The following is a 17,718-nucleotide window of genomic DNA, read 5'->3' as shown; positions in this document are numbered from 1 at the left end:
TGATATTCATATTGGGTTCCAACCGGTTTTAATTAACCCTGATTACAGCTTAATTACAAGTCTGAAAAAAAACAAAAAAAAAAAACGAAACACGAAAGAAGTGGAGAAATCCAATGTTACATCATGGTATTAACTCTCATCTCTCCATCTGAGTGTTATGTAACGGCTCGGGGGAGACGAGGCCAAAGAAGGGAGTGAAAGAGGGAGAAGACCTTTACACAGTCAAACAGTACACATCTTTGTTTCTCCTTTTAAAATGATAAAACCCCTCCCCTCCCCCCCAACAAAATGAAAAACAATATACAGAAGCAAAGAGAGAAAAAGGTAACATTATAAAATAAAAAAATCACAATACATGACAAAAAGAGATAAAATCACTCCTCCCTCTGCCACTAAATAAAATCCTCCGCCGCTGCCTTCTCCTCCTAGTCCCCGGTGTTACTTCTCTGTCAGCATCAAAATTAACATTACACATTTGAGTTATATTACATTTGTAAAAACTAAAGACAGGAAAAGGTTTAGGGGGTTTAAAGGAGGGAATGGAGGTCTGGGGGGATTCAACATCATCCAAAGTGATGTAACACAACATAAAAAGCAACAGCTAACAGGGCCATGGAATAATAATAATGCCAGGTGGAGAGGTAAATAACCCAATGAGAACAACAACAACAACAACAATAATCAATAGCAATATTGTCATCAGAAAAATAAACTGAGAAACCTTTATTCTTTTGATAAGAGAAATGTCGTCTTTGTGCTGTTTGTCTACTGTTCTTTGACTGTTGAGGCCTGAAACAGGATGTGAGAGAACCAGCGTTACAATCAACCTTTTTTTTTTTTTTCCTGCAATATCACGACGGAGTCGGCTGCGCCGCGGTTTACAGAAAGTCAGACGACGCCTGAAACGGAGCGAAATGAAACAGAAAATAGAGAGATGGAGTGCAGAGCAGGTACGGCTGATGCCTCACCTGTTGCTGAGATATGAAAAAGTAGTAATAAGGCAGCTGTCAAATACAGACACAGGACTTGGTGGGTGTGTGTGTGTGTGTGTGTGTGTGTGTGTGTTGTGACATGCTCCAGTCCAGACCACAGGGGTCTGATGAGGAAATTCAATCAGCTCGGCTACACAGACCGCCTGGAGGCCATCTATCTCACAGGTCGCTGCTATAGATCCGTCTCGTCACTGGTCAGGCCACTGGCTCAGTTAACCAATCAGACGCCTGGCTGCAGAGATGTTCAAACATAATCACAAGTATAATCATTTGTGTACGTGTGAAGGTGCATAGTTTGAGGAGAGGGCCTCTCAGGACTGGGCCTCACATGTCCCAGGCTATCTTACAGTAATGATTAACCCCTTAACCCCCTCAATCCAGAGCTGATGTGAACTTTGGAGCATTATGCTAACTGGCCGAAGAGAAAAGACAGGATTACTACTTTTTATCCCATGGGCGCACCCTCACACTCGCACACACACACACACACACAGAGAGGGCCTGGGGCCAGGACAGCTCGGGTCGAGGAGAACCCGACTGAGCTGAGCGAGACAGTACAGACGGGAAGGAGCAGAGTGCTGCGTGCTGAAAGGCCAAGCTGCTGCAAACGAAGTCAACGGCAGCGTGAACCACACATCTGAATCATTAGCAGTCTGCTCCAGTCCTCCAGTTGTTTTTCTCTTCTTCTTGCTAGTCTGGTTCTGGTAAACTGGCCCGTGCTGGTTTTCTCTGGCTTGTTTGTCTATGCAACAAATGCACAAGAAAAACCCCGCCCCCCCCCCCCTACCATGTTACCTAGTGAGTGGCAGGACACGTCTTACCACTCAAAAATAATCCACTTACAAACAACCCTGAATCAATCATATCATTAAAATGCTATCGGCCTTTTTAAAATCTCACCTTCTTAATAATTTCATTTAGAATATATAAAGATATATAGTCTGTATGTGTGTTATCAGAGCTCAGTTTGCAATTTTGTACATGCTATAAAAACAAGGCATAGAGAGGCGCTGTGTGTGTGTGTGTGTGTGTGTGTGTGCGTGTGTGTGAGGTCTAAGATGTTCCCTGCTCTCTCAGGCTCTCACACTCATGCAGTTAACAGGCCTGGCAGTCTCACACACTCTCAGGACCCGAGGATGACGCCACTGCAGAGCTGGAGGTCCAGACAGAGAGACAGGAAGCGTGTTTAAGAGCTAAAGGCAGTGCTGTGCATGTGTGTGTGTGTGTGTGTGTGTGTGTTTTGCTGGTTTAGTTAAACACTATCGATGATTGTTAGAGGAGCTTTAGCTGGTGAACTAGGATTCTGTGCTGCTGGGACTCAAACTATGTTCAGTGTACAAGCCATGTTAGTGGAGGTGAGGAGGCTAGTTAACAGTTACTGGAACCCCCTTTACTCCCTTCCTCCCCCTCCTGGTCCCCTCCAGCAGTCCTTTCTCTACTTGTTCATTCTTCTCTTTTCCTCTCCTCACACCTCCCCGGGGTTTGAGATTATTTCTGTGAGCGGAGTCGTGATCTTTCCACAGGTGATCCGCAAGAGAAAGAGAAGCAGGAACAGGAGAGAGACAGAAGGACGGTTACACAAAAGTCAAAAGTTCTGAGAGAAGTCTGTGGATGTGTGAGTACGAATGTGTGTCGTTTTCTTGCGCCGCGGCGAACATTGTTAAGTGTCCGTGAGCAATGTTTCCGCTTTTAGTCCCCTTCAATGTTGGCTGTCTTGTTTTTTTGCTTGTGTGTGTGTGCTTGAATCCAATAAACATACAGCAATAGGCTTCCCTGAGTGGAGTGGGCCAGGTTTAAGAGTCGGTCAGACAACACCCAACAGCCCCACTGTTCAGTCTCAGAGACACACTTTCCTTTTCCGTATCCGCCAAACTTTACAAGGATTTCATGAGTTAAAGAGTGATTGCTTGCAGCAGTCCTCTCCCTTCTTTTCTCTCCTCCATGTCACTCCAGGGCTTTTCTTTTCTTAGATACAGGCACTTATCAAAGTCCCGGCCTTTTTTAGGGAGAAGTCGCATCGGGGAGAAGATGCACATCCTCATCCTAGGTGTGTTGCTGGGCTTTAAGAGAGAGAGTGTGTGTGTGTGTGTGTGTCCCCTGAGGAAAGTGCTGACTGGCTGCTGATACTATTGATGGGGCCTGAAGGCAGGAGCTGTGCTACTGGGGCAGGGCGTCTGGCCAGGCGGGAGGAGAACTTGGAGCAAAAGTTTCGCGAGGAAGCCTCCCTCTGATTTCAGTCACTTTGCCTGGGACGGCTGAGTCTCAGTGAGTCCCATCTCCCCAAAAGGATGTGTCCCAGAAGAGCCCTGATCCAGACGGATGATCGGCGTGGGAGAGTCAGGCTGTCTTTTGAGGTGTCGGTTTTCTACGCGTGTATGTTGGACTGTGCTCTCAGTTCACTGGGGGTTTCAGGAATCTAGTTTTGGGAGAGGGAGATTACAGAGGAACCATTGACATACTCCTGTGCCACCTCCAGTGCTCCCGGAGCAGTAGTGTTTGGACTGTTGTCTCTCATCAGCAGTCTTTGTTCTCCAGAGACAGCTGTGCTGTGGCACGATGCAGCTCAGCGCTCACCCTCCGCTGTGAGGTCAGCGGTGTGGCTAAAGAGCCCTCGTAGGCCAACGGGGGAGGACTGTCCCCTTCTCCGCTGCCTGTCCCGTCCTCCTCCGTCTCCATCCGGCCATTGCTCTGCCTCTCTCTTTCCCTCTCCTCCTCCGGTCGGACTTTCTTGTCGTCCGACTCCTCCTGTGAGGCCTCCATGCGCTGATCTTCGCTCCAGCGCCTCTTGAAGCGCAGCTTGAGGGGGATGCACTTGGTCTGGGGAGGTTCCACCGTCTGAGGCGGGGGGGTGTTACCCTCCCCTGGTTCGACGGGTTCACTCTTGAGGGTGGGCAGCACACGGTGTGCATTCGAGTGTGTGTGCTGCGAGGTGAAGAAGGGCATCAGGCCAGGGGGAGGCGGAGCAGGGGCCTTGAAGACGTCCTCGTCCAGGTCCTCATCGGGATGGGGTTGATGTTGGGGCGCGGCTGTGCCGTTAGCAAGGTGGTGGTGGTGGTGGTGGTGGTGGAGGAGGTGGTGGTGGTGGTGGTCAGGGGCTCTGGAGTGGCGAGGGGAGAAGAGTTGAAACTCCTCATCTCTCTCGTCAGGGTCCTCGTCACTAATGTCGGTCACCTCCACCTCCTCTTCTGACTCAATGTCAGAGATGGGCTCCACCTGGACAGAAAAAGAGTTAACATATAGTTAACATATATATTGAAATACATTTAAAATGTAGTTTTAATAAAAACAAGTTTATTTTAAGACAATGTCTGGCAATGGAGTGTTGCTCATATTGTAGATTACATACTGTATACCTGTGTCCTTTCTAAGGACACACATTTTCCCTGTTTAACTCTGAGATTGTAAAGTCAATCACAATGGGGGATATTTGGGTCTGTGTGTCTCACCTTTATTTTGGGAAGTCCTGCACTGTTTAGGGACTGGGTTGAGGAGGAGGCAGAGACGAGGCCTGAACCGCTGGCAGAGCTCAGGTCGCTGCCGAACGACAGCGAGGAGCCCAGGCCGGAGGTAGACGTCATGGAGCCTGAGGACAGGGAGCTCTGCCTGGGTTTGCTGTGGCTTTGACTCTCCCTGTGCTTCCTGCCGAGCGGTGGCGGCTGCAGCTTGAACTTGAAGGGAGACATGTGTGGCGGCTCCTCGCTCAGGTGGAGCGGGTGATGCATGGGGTGGGAATGGATGTGAGGGTGGGCAGAATGAGGTGGATGCGGGTGGTGGTGGGCAGAGTGAGCCAGAGACGGGTGATGGTGCCGCTCTCCTCCCCTCTCTCCCCCCGCTGCCGTCGCGGCCCTTTCCGCTCTCTCGGCCGCTCCTCTCTCTCCGGTCAGACCGGACTTGTCTGCGGCGGGCCGGTGGGGCTGAGGGATGACGATGTTGGGGTAATGGAGGAAAGCTCTGGGGCTGAGGCCGTAGTTGTATACCGACTGGGTGTGGGCCTGCAGGTAGCGCTTCATGTCCTCCGGGTTGAAGGAGAAGTGGGAGCCTAACATGGGCGACAGGGTGGGTGAAGGGGTGTAGGGCAGGTGAGATGTCGGGGTCATGGAAAGCGCCGGGGACAGAGGAGGGGCTAGGAGGCCGGCTCCTCCCGGGCCCGGCAGAGGAGACACAGGGAAGGGCGACAGGGAGTCTGGGTGGATCCGGTGTGTGTGGCGGGAGCCGTGGTGCCCAGCATGGTTTCCTGGTCCTCCGTACATGCGGAACAGGGCTTCATGAGACAGACGGGGATGGATGATACTCCGGTAACTTACTCCTCCACCGCCAGGTCCTCCTCCTCCTCCTCCACCACCACCCACACCCCTCTCTCCCCTCTCCTCCCCCACTCCAGCGTTGCCCTCCTCGATCTCAGAATTGACCGAGGTGCCGTCGCTGCAGTCGCTGACGGAGCCGCGGGCCATTCGTCGGGCCACCGAGCTGAACATGCCGCCGGGGCTGCGCAGATCCTCGTTGGGGGAGAGGACTTCGGAGGGTGTCGAGGGAGGGAAGCGAAAGTGAGTCCCGGCACCGGTGGGGACAGGAGGGGCGCTCTGAGGAACACTGCTTCCTGGAGACGGCAAAAAAAAAAAAAAAAAAAGAAAAGAGGGGAAGAATACTGAGAAATAACATATTATGTTCTGCAGTGTAATCCTATGTAATCATGCTATCTAATTGTGGGATCGGGCCTGCACACACACACACACACACACACACACACACACACACACACACACACACACACACACACACACACACACACACACACACACACACACACACACACACACACACACACACACACACACACACACACACACACACACACACACACACACACACACACACACACACACACACGGCTTACCGGTGGAGCCCATGTCGATGAAGGGGTAGTTGACCAAAACCAGTTTGTTGAAGTTAAACTTATAGGTGAACCTCTTGCCTTTGGTCTTATGGAGGATCCTCTTGTTGTAGTAGTATCTGAAAAAGAGAATAAAAACAGACATGATAAATAAAACATACATGAAGAAAAGACACACACGCGCCTAATGCATGCAAAGACAAATATAAAAGACACAGGGTTAAATAACTGCGTATTATCTTTTGCCACCAAGGAGTATAAAATACTGGCCTATTAACAACACTGAAACATTCAATTTAAGAAGCACACCTCATTTAAAAAATAATTATGTTCCTGAAGTCATGAGACTATGACAGATGCGCCTTCACACTCAAGCACACACTTTAATAAGCATGAGTCTTTCATGTCGCCCCCCCACACACACACACACACACACACACACTTCTAATGATAGATATTAAAGAGTGTTGTATGACATTTGCACAAAGCAGACCCAGTAAAGAGAAGGGACGAGGGGGGGGGGGGGGGGGGGGGGGGGTAAAAAGATGGAAAACAGATAGATGTGAGGCGGAGGATGAAGTGAGCTGTGGAGCAGCAGTGATGCTGTGTCAGCATAAACAAACACTTAACAGACCAGAGGTCAATGCTTAATGCCAAATGTGGAACGTAAATGGGTTCTAAGGCCACAAGGGTGTGTCAGCAATTGCATTCATGTTCGACACGTGTGTGTGTGTGTGTGTGTGTGTGTGTGTGTGTGTGACTCATGTTACTTTGTGTGGATTTTGTATGTAGTGGTCTAAAAGAAAGCCAGGAAGAAACAGGAAAAGCGTCTTTCACAGTGTTACATGTTCCGATGTTTGCTAGACAAGTATCCCATACAAACAACAGTGTCTGTCGTTCACTTTGCTAGACGGAGCCATCTCTTTATGTAACAGCAAAGCCACCAATAATTCTCCCCATCTTTATCTTCTTATGTAATGGCCATTCTCTCTTTCATGGCTCCTGCCGACAGTACAAGGCTCCATTTGTATTAACCTTTGTCCAGCTTCAGCTCTTTATGTAACGTCTCTCTGCTTTCTTCCCCAGATCCACATCCACTTTATGTAACCTCTACATCCCTCTCTGCCAACCCTCACACACTGAAGGAGACAAAGCGAAGGAAAAGAGAAAGCGACAAAGAGCGAGAAAGGAACAAAAAAAGACGGCGTGTTTGTCCGCGAGATAACAAGCTTGTGTGGCAGGCTAACCAAACACTACCACCTATCTTTTTTTCCCTGGCTATTGATCATAAGATTCAACCAGACTGCACGATTGCTCATCATGTCTGCATAGCGACCTGCTTTTACAGCAGCAGGCTCTGCTTCCCTTCCTCCAGCATGTGTCTGCTGGCACAAGTTAAGTGAAGTGTGCTGACAAAGATCGGGGCTCCAGGGTATGCAGGTAATGCCGAGTTAATGCGAGCCCATTGACTATCATTATGCTGAATGGTAGTTATCCAGACGGGAGTGTGTGTGTGTGCGTGTCTGTCTGTTTGGTGTTGGGGAGGTGTCACCCTTCACCCCCTCTTATTATGCTTATTACACAGACTGGTTGGGCCGATTTGGCTCTGGGAACAGACTGTTGCTCTTTTTCACTTGTTCTCTTCAACCCTCCTCCTCCCCCCTTTATCCCACTGATACCTCTCTCTCTCTCTCCCTTGCACTCGGCACTCGTCCCCTGAGGCGACGGGAGAGGGTGAGAGAGAGAGAGAGGGAGGGAGGGAGGGAGACAGGACAGGCCTGCACTGTTTAAAACATTGTTTACGCCAGGCACAAAGCAGCATGTAATTTCTGCTCTAGGGGAGACACTCACAAGGGCCACGGAGGAGGGGAGAGGAGGAGTAGGGAGAGGAGGAGTAGGGAGCGAGGAGACGGGCCGAGACAGGCAGGAAGTCGAGCAGAATTAAAACCACGACGAGACTGTGATCGAATTAGCCGATGACAGAAAAGTCAACAAGCTGTGCTAGGGCCCACACACGGGTCGAATATAATACGGATTACAAGGGAACAAATCCAAAGTATCTAAAAATAATTTATTTTGTGCACCATTGGAGCAAAATTTCATGATGTACTTCACCTTTATTAACAAACATCACACTGTGAAACACCTTATAAAATAGCTCAAGTTTATTAGGTAAAACTAAATGTTGAATCAACTCCTCTCTAAAACTGTCCTTAACGACGGTAAGAGTTATTGTGAGCCGTTACACTACACTGCATTCATTTTTAGATCGGCGTACCTTAGTGTATAATTGGCATTAATATGGACGCATCCCAAAGGCCAATAATATCACTGTGCTGACACATCTGTCTAACATTGGCTCATGGCGGTTGGATAGTAGGGAGCGTAGCCAACAAAAATCTTGTGCGCGCTCGGCTGCGCACACACACACACACACACACACACACACACACACACACACACACACACACACACACACACACACACACACACACACACACACACACACACACACACACACACACACACACACACACACACACACACACACACACACACACACACACACACACACACACTACAAAGAACGCCGAGATGCATAGCGAGAAACAGACAACAACTTTTGCGTAACCCTAGCCGCGGCAACTGATGCTGCGTTTAGAGCACATGGTCGCCCCTTCTTTCTTTAGGCCCCCACCTCCTGCACCATCGCACACGCTGACTTTGAAGAGCATTTGAACTCACTTCAAAAGAGAAGAAAGAGATTCTTTGAGTGCCTGTGTTTAGCTGCCCACCACACACGCCTTACACACACACACACGCACGTACGCACACACACACACACCTCTCCCATATCCTGACTCTATAACTGCCATCTTATTCGGACCTGCTCACACACATGGGTGCATGTGTTTCCCACACATGCCCACAGAACATACCATCCAGTACATTGACCAATCGGAGCGAGTAAGGGTTTATGCAAATCCTTCAGGGGAGCAGAGGGGAGGATTTCTATCAGCGCATGTTGTTACCGTGTGTGATTTTAGGCCAAGGATTAAAGCTGCGATTACACAGACCTGCTATGGTCTAAAACATTATGATCAAAGAAGACACACACACACAGGAGTGCAGGGACGCAATGGTAATGAATGAGCATAGACATAAAAACAGCACTTCAACCCGGTTTGAAGCCCTTTAAACTCAGTATTATCATTTACCAATGTGTTATTTGATATTCTTTTTCATACTGATGACAATACAATACCAGTGTTTGTTTATTTTTTACTTTGAATAGTACAACAACTTTCCCTAAACCCTTCATTTTGCTCATTTAACAAAGAAGCCACACTGTGTGACCTTTAACATAATCAACCACAGTGTGGTACAAAATCGGAAAAGTTATTATTTAAAAGGAGTTTATTATTAACTGTTTATTACAACTTTATTTCGATAAGTTGCTGGAGGTTTTTTTTGCAAAATATACAAGTGTTTGACCACTAATGTTTGTTATAAATAAAGTTGTGTGACTAAATGTGTTCTATCTGTACATTCAGTTCAGGACTGTACGCAATGGCCAACTTCCTGTATTACCCTATGATATGATATCTGTAGAAGCTCAACAATCTATATCAGTATCACTCTACACACACACACACACACGTCGACACTAAAAATTAATTGAACCGCTTGTGTGCGCGTGCGTGTGTGTGTGTGTGCGTGCGTGTGTGTGCGTGTGTGTGTGTGTGGACAGGCTGTGCCTTGCCCATTGTTGGGTTGTAAATAGGCGCTGACGGTGACAGGAAGTTGGGATTACAATACTCCCCATGAGCCCCGTGTTTATTTTCTGCCTCTTTCGTCAGCGTTGGCTGTTACACAAACATCCCAGCCAGATCCTTCTCGACACACACATACATGACACACACACACACACACCAGCTGCCACAGGTGTGTGTGCGTGTGTAAAAGCTGCACACATGAGCGTGCTTTGTGAGGAAACCAGGTTTGATGAGTGTTTCCTGCTTAAAAAAGGAAATTTGTTTGTCCTGGCATAGATATAAATATATACAGTATGTTTGTCTGTGAAGAGGGGGGTCAGGTCAGGGTCCAATTACGATGGTCACATGCTCTGTGGGTGGCGCGAATATGTACCCGAGCACACTCTGGTGTGTGTGTGTGTGTGTGTATTCCGCCCCCATATAAAATAAAGGGCTCATTCAGTGAGGGACAATGCCATACACACAATGCTCAAGTTGAACACATACATGCTGCAGAAAGAGACAATGGAAAGACAGTGGACGCTAGCATACGGTGAACACAAAGTCATACAGTGGTACTGTCCCTGGCTGCTCCCTCGGCACTTTCTCTCCGGCCCTGGGTGTTTCCACACAGCGCGCTGATGTAGAGCGAGGCCTTCTGACCTATAAACCGGCCCGATAGGTGAGTAACACTGTGTGCATACGCAGCAGTATTCTCTGCAAGATTTTGTGCGTGTGTGTGTGTTCATCTAAATCTGTGTTTGTGTTGTGCGGGCATTGGGGTTACTTCTAAATGCACAGCAGAGCCAATTTGGGCTTTACACCATCATACTCTGCCATATTACCATCAATACACTTAGGGTGTTATATGCATGTTCCCATGACGTTTTAGCACTCAATAAATGGTTAAATATTCTAAATTCACAGCATCACCATAACCAGGGAACTTGTGGAACCATCATTCTAGTTAGGTGTTTTTTCTGTGGTGGCAATTTTCCAGCTGTAGTGGCGAACACTACAAACATGCATTGGCAAGAAGTCTGTGTACAATGGTGCATTTGAATGTGCACATGTGCTGTGTTGTTAATCTTTGCCAGCTGTGTGCGGCAGTCCCCCTGACCTCTGACCCCCGTGTTGGAGCCGATACGGGCTGTTGACTCGAGGACAGGGGGGTCTGGAGGTCTCGAGGAGCCGGGACCCCTTAGCATGATTACGCTCATTAAGCCAGCACTCTGCAACGACTGATTGGCAACAGGCTTAACTACCTCTGCTGCTCTCGTGTGTGGACCAGCACCAGGTCTCATTTATGAGAGCTACACGGTGGTGCAGGGAATCAGGAGGAGGGGTGGAGGCTTTTTATTTGTGGGCGGGTTTACTTCCTCGTCCGAAACATGCAGCCGATGGTTGAAAGACTGTGACCTTCCTTTCATTCATTGCTTGCACCAAACATGTCAGATAGCCCCGAATATCCAAGCAAAAGGTGAGACAAAAAGAGCAGCATAAGACCTTCCATGCTTCTGTTTTTATGCATAACAAGAAAGAACAACAAACTGAATTCACTGAATTAAACTATGAAATATTAGTCTAGCCTCTTTCAACATCAAGCATGTCCACATGCAAATAAACGTGCACGCAGTGAGAGTGTAATCCTCTCAACAGGAGTGGGAATTTCACAGTGGCCGTGGGAGCGGCAGACCGAGATGACGCATGGACTGAGACTGTGTCCCCTCCACACACACACACACACACACACACACACGCACACACACACCAGCGCTGATTAAGGGAATTTCCACCATGTGCATGGCAGACATGAAAGAATAAGATCATTGAGGTACAAATAATAATTACCGAAGCTAAGTGATAAAAAAAAAAGAACACTTCAAAAACAGTCGCGCCTTTTCAAGTGAGGGAGCATGTGTGTGTTTGGTAATTGCCACATGCCGACTGTGGTCTCCATTGTTAGCAGACTCCAGGTTTTCTCCAGATGAAGGGCACAAGCTGGCCTGCTCTCCAACAGTTTTGCTCCATATGTGGACCGTTATCGTTCACACGTGTGTTTGTGTGCCTCCTTTATAACTTCACCAGTCTTTACTGCCATTATTCCTGTCGGCACGTTACTATTGATGTGCAAGGCTTCATTTCCAGTGGCTCTTGCGGTGAAGGACTGACGACAGCTCTGGTGTCAAATCAGGTGATCAGCATGGACGCAGGTGAGTGCATGTGTGGGACGTATTGGTGACTGTCCTGAAGTGACTCTGCTCCGTTTACAGGAAGAGAGAGAGAGAGACGACCTGGCCGTAGGAGGGTGGATGAGGACACAAGAGTGCTGAGGTTGGACACGAGAAAAAAAGTCTGATAATCAGCCTCTAAGGTCAGAAAATCAGAGAGCACTAACACCCGCTATATATATATATATATATATATACGCACTTCCTGCAGCCTAAGCTCCAAATCTGTAGCAGCTCTAGAGGATGGACATGCTATAAATACACAGCTTGACCACGAGTAGCCTCATCTATTCAGGAATCCTAAATCCGGACTCCAAGTCTGATTGCGTATGTGTGTCTAGCACACATTAGTAGTCCATGTTAATTCCCTCGGTCCCCATAGGATCCCATCTGTAACTGACATTATCTTAATCTCACCGGGTCCACACAACACAGTGAGTGAGATGCTCTTCTTACCACTACTGGCCTAAGCTGAGGAGAGTCCCCCAGGGATGTGTGATACTGAACTCTAAAGTGCCGAGAGGTCATTGTGTTACAGTATGGATCACAAGATTGATTAGATGTATCTTCTTTCTATAATCAAACTAAATCGTGACCCCCACTGTCTCCTCGTGAAGCCAAAAATCACAAATATAATCAGAAGCATCTGTTGTGTAGCTCAGATTATATCCATTTTATGGACGCCTCAACTATTGTGTCGGTCCTGAAGGTAATTTGCTTTATTAGTCCAATTTGATTCACCGCTCACCTAGAAAACCCGGTTATCAAAGCAGATTCAAGCGACCCTCGAAATCAAAGTATCACAATGTTACTATTCACAAAAAAGTGGTGAACAGAGATCCAAAACAAATGATTAAGTCCATTGATGAGGGTGAATCCTATCAAAGACCAACACTAGACTGATGGTGATCAAATCTAATATTTTCATGCGATATGTATACTTGAACTTGAAGCTAGGGTCACAACCAAAACAATGTCAATCACTGTCTTGGCTAAGCAGGCGTCCTAAAGGTGTAATGGCGTGACCTGCCAAATGGGTCAGTGTTGTAACTCTATTTGGAGCATAAGAGCATAAGAGTAGCTAAACTTGTCCAGGTCAACAGCGTGTCACTCTTATGACATTCACGCGTATTATAGACTTGGTTAAGTGCTATTAGTGCCTTGGCAGGCATGACTAATGCATGTGTGGGTGAAACAGAGCCGGAGAGTGGAAGCTATCGGGGTCTGTGGGTCTGAATGAAAGGCTTCCAGCAGGTCACTGCTAGAACTGGAATCAAAAGCCGGCGTCATTCCCCATCTCTCTCTCCCCTCACTTCCTCTCATCTCTATACTGTTAACCATCTAATAAAGGCATAAATCCCCCAAATTATTAGGAATAAAAGGTATTCAAGTGTGCCTTCTTCACAGCCAGGCTTACAAGTTCTTTTAAGGTTTTCCTTCCACCTCTCGACATTATCCTTAGCGGAGGTCAACAGTTCCTCTTCCCAGCTGGGTAAAGCCTGGGGAAGGAACCGGCTGTCCTGCTTGAATTATCTGGAAAAGGAGCAATTTCATCCCGTGTCCATTAGTTGAAACCAGAGACTGTACTATTTCAGGCTCATTGCCCTCCAAAAAAGATGACATTAGACATCCAGAGAGCTAGTAGCCAGTCAGTCAGTCCACCACGGCCCCTGCTTCTGCCCACAGTCCACGAGCCAACACACTAGAGCCTTACACCTCTCCGGTTTGGCCAAACCACCCACAAGATTGTGGCTCCATGTGAACTGTTTCGGGTGACTGGGCGACAGATTACTGCGAGCCAACTCATCAGGTCTGGTTTCAGAGGGAGACCGATTCATAAAGGTCTTTGAGTCGCTCTTCGTCTGGCCCTTCACCGGCCAGAAATATGAATAGTTCTTCCACAAAAGTTATTATGTATTAGAGTATTTTCTCAAAGGTCAGGAACAGGAGCAAATAACTATGAATGAATACAAACCTCCACACACAGATACACAAAGAATCAAAACATATTCAGCAGGTTTCTCCGTCATCATACCTCAGGGCCCTGCTCAGCTTGTCGTAGTTCATTTGGGGTTTACACTTCCTGGCCCCCCACAGCCGGGCCACTTCATCGGGGTCTTTGATCACAAACTCGCCGTAGTCCCCCTGCCACGCGATGACGTCATGATACTCCTCTTTCCTGAGCAGCTCCAGGATGAAGTGCCACAGCTGGATCTGCCTGGACCCCGGGCTAGACTCGGGCTTGTAGGCCCATTCTGGGAAGGCGATCCCTATAAAAGAGAGATAAAGAGAGCGGGGGGGGGGGGGGGTGGGGGGGGGGGGGTTAGTGTGCGTCACCGGAGTGCAACACATAACTGCAGTCGTAGATGTTTCAGGTCAGTAGCTGTCTTCACTACATTTCGTGGATGATTCTCGTACAATGTCTCTCTTATTAAACAGTTTGAACCATTGGAAACAAGACTAAGGGCAGGAAAGAGTTAAAAAACAACAAACAATGGCAGCACTTTTCCAAAATGATGATATAAGTCAGCCCAGTGAGGGTCGGGGGCCGTGTGCCAGTAAAGTGAAGAACACAACATTCATTATCCTGGATTTATGTTTATGTAGACAGATGACGTCTGAATTATAAAATATTGATTTATCACTGCAGCAGGCAGTTTGGGACGGACTGCTGCTTAACAGGTAAAAGTTATGGGCTGCCATTAAATAAGTATTTCACACTTGTTCAATTTTCCGACGACAGAAGCAGAAAAATATGTCAATGTGAACAACTAGCCACACGTCATATTAAATTGACATCTAAAAATTTGAATTACGACCCCGAGGCAGGTTGAAGACTTCTCTTTCAAGTGTGGGGGAACACGTGCACTTTTTAACTTTGATATGCTCTAAACTAATAAAGGCATGTAAACTTCATCCTTGTGTGCCTGAAGGAAGCTTCAGAGGCTTTGATTTGTCTGATGAAGGCAACTTTCTGTCTCGCTTTTTCTGCGTTTATGCATTTTAAATGTTAATATAGCCGATTACACAACACAGCTGTTGTCATTAACGTGTATTTATGTGACCATAAAAGGATTATTTGGTCAGCTAGGCTGTCTCACCCCTTTCCAGATGTTTGGCCCTTTTTTGTTTAATGTTGTTCAGGTGTTTCACTGCACGAGGGGTCTCTGCTAAAAACTACCTAGAAATGCTCGGCGAATAGAAATGTAGACGGCTCAATGGAGAGGTGAACTAAGGGTTTTGTTTAAACCGCATTCTTCTACTGTCATGACCACAGTAGCTCTTCACAGGAAACACACACACACACACTGAAACTACAATACTGAAAGTAGTGTAAGTGGGCTTCATGGAACAGTTCGGCACACGAAAAACCTTTCCAACTCTCCTCCACCTCTTTCCTCTCGTGCAGTCACTCTTTCCTACGACCGGAGGAAAACAACACGGCCAGTCATCTCTCCTGTCTGTCCCTGCATGTCTCTCCACCCGCGGCTCGAAGGAAACGCAGAGTAAGAGACACAGAACGAGACTGTGGGCGTGGGTGTACGCCTGTTAGCATGAGCATGTGTGTGTGCGCCCAAATGTACAAGTTAGAAAGAGCTTTCTGTGCCAGTGCTCGTGTTTGAAAATGTTTATGCAAGTCTCCCACTAACATTCTGTTGCCCGGGTGGTCAAGAGAATTCGACACGACCACAGCAAAATAGAGTATTACAGTATAATGTTCAGCTCGATATAGCCTGGACTGGGTTTTAGACCATCAACAGTCATCCTCACGGCGCGGATAAATGCACAACGTGAGGAGGTGGAGCTGTTAAGAGAAATAGCATCCACCCTGATCAAGTGTTGTTTTGCAGGAAATGTAATGCCAGCTGATGTTATTCTATAATGTTTGGTGCAAATATTATTAATAAGCTCCACATTACACTGACTGCCCGGAATAAAAATGTTGCAAGTCTGATGTAATCAAACACAAGACAAGTATCATACGTTATTAGAAACACACTCTAATTAAACCACACAAACAACCCCCTCTGTCACTATGAAAATTAATTGAAAGTTGTAAATTTTTAGAAAAAGTACAGCTTTATTTGTTCTACTGTCACGGTTTATATTATTATTACTTCCTTCTTCGGGAGGACATGGAAAAGCATACAAGGCTAGCATGAAACCAGTGTTTGCAATGCATGCAGCTGCACCGCATGTGAATGGCCACAGAGGGAAAGAGACAGGCTGGGCTGGAAATTGGAAAACAAACAGGCCCAAATCAACAGATTATGGATGTGCAGGCTTGTCAATGGATTTGCAGGATCTCAGCCCGAGGCAGAGATAGATAGCCCTGATAATCTCTGCTGCACCGGCCTATAACACTAAATAACGCGGAAAGCACATCTGCCAGACTATTAAGAATCTGTACGAACATAAACTTGAGTTAATAACTTTACAATTTTTTTTCCTTTGATTTATTTCTATGTACCAGACCCACCAGAAGCAGGCACGTTTCCAGTTGTTATGTTAGAAGTAGGCAGAGAGGAGAGCTATGCTGGCTAATTCCTCCCCGCTATTCCTTGGTGGTTTTCCTCCAATCACAATGATGCATTTGCAAGGCACGGTCAATGAATCACTCACCTACTCAGGAATCATTTTGTGACTCAATTAAAGATTTTTTAAATATCAGTCAAACAATGTGCCTACACGTTTTCCATCTCCAAATTCCAGACGGGATTTTCTTTTTTTATCCGTGCTGAATATTTTGCAGATCGTATGTGACCGATGAGGCCGTCAACAAACTACAGATTATTGTTCTTTATAACAAACACCACGATGTGTGAAGTGTGAAGTGACCATGGGTGTAAAAACGGCATAAACTGTGCCGTCTGTGTTTGTTATTTTCCTCAGACTTTCCAGACAAGTAGGTAGCAGTTAGCATGCAAATGAAACAACACTCCCTCACTGTCGTTTTATTTTCTTTTTCACTTCCCACCCTCCTCCTCCTCTCTCACTTTCAAACAAACACTTGTTGCACGATCAAACCCCTGAGTGAGCTACAATCACACAGGAACACACCGGGGGCAATCATAAACATATTGGCTCGGCTGAGCCTCCAACAATAACACACACGTCTGCATGTAAAGCAGGAGTTGACCAAGCGAAGCTCAAAACAGATAAATATTAAGAAAAGAACATCACCGCTTTGTGCAAATGTCTTTGTGCAAATGTGAGTCGGTGATTTTGTGAGCATGTGTGTGTCAGTCAAGACGCATCTGTAGTGATCTTTTTGACTTTGACCACAGAGGTCAGGTCACACACACACACACACACACACACACACACACACACACACACACACACACACACACACACACACACACACACACACACACACACACACACACACACACACACACACACACACACACACACACACACACACACACACACACACACACACACACACACACACACACACACTCCTTGAAATGGATCCCATGTAAATACTTGGAGGACTGGCAGCCAGGGCTTTGTGTGAATAGAGGCAAGAGGACATTCTATACCTGAAATGACGCTGTATATAAAAGCTAGCACATTGCATATATATATAGTGTGTGTGTGTGTGAGAGAGAGAGAGAGAGAGAGATAGTGGGGATTAGGTTTAGAGGAATGCTGAGAGCAAGAACAGGTGCCTTTGTCCTTCTAGAGTCCAACCCAGGCTGAGCTGTCCTGACTCACACTGGATCAGCTATCACACACACTCTGATCTGTTTCATCAGTCTTCTTCACCCAATAGAAGAATTTCTACGGGGAATTTTTGGAATGTGTGTGTGAGATCGGTATGAAGTTAGGTTATGAAGAAG

At 46.9% G+C, this 17,718-nt stretch overlaps 1 protein-coding gene across 1 annotated transcript in view; it reads right to left on the bottom strand.

Moving 5' to 3' along the window:
• The window catches only part of erfl3 (Ets2 repressor factor like 3), a 42,432-nt gene continuing 24,714 nt past the window's right edge, over positions 1-17,718 (bottom strand). Inside the window, exons 2-5 of the mRNA XM_076108823.1 lie at positions 13,905-14,139; positions 5,887-6,002; positions 4,439-5,589; positions 1-4,205 (exon numbers count right to left, since the gene is read on the bottom strand). Coding sequence (XP_075964938.1) covers positions 3,507-4,205; positions 4,439-5,589; positions 5,887-6,002; positions 13,905-14,139 — 2,201 coding nt within the window. The 3' untranslated portion in view covers positions 1-3,506. The remainder of the gene's footprint in view (positions 4,206-4,438; positions 5,590-5,886; positions 6,003-13,904; positions 14,140-17,718) is intronic.

Source organism: Anarhichas minor, unplaced genomic scaffold (genome assembly GCF_050575085.1).
Source record: "Anarhichas minor isolate MPS153535 unplaced genomic scaffold, ASM5057508v1 ptg000041l, whole genome shotgun sequence".
NCBI classification, from domain to species: domain Eukaryota; kingdom Metazoa; phylum Chordata; class Actinopteri; order Perciformes; family Anarhichadidae; genus Anarhichas; species Anarhichas minor.
This window is presented reverse-complemented; position numbering and strand designations above follow the sequence as displayed.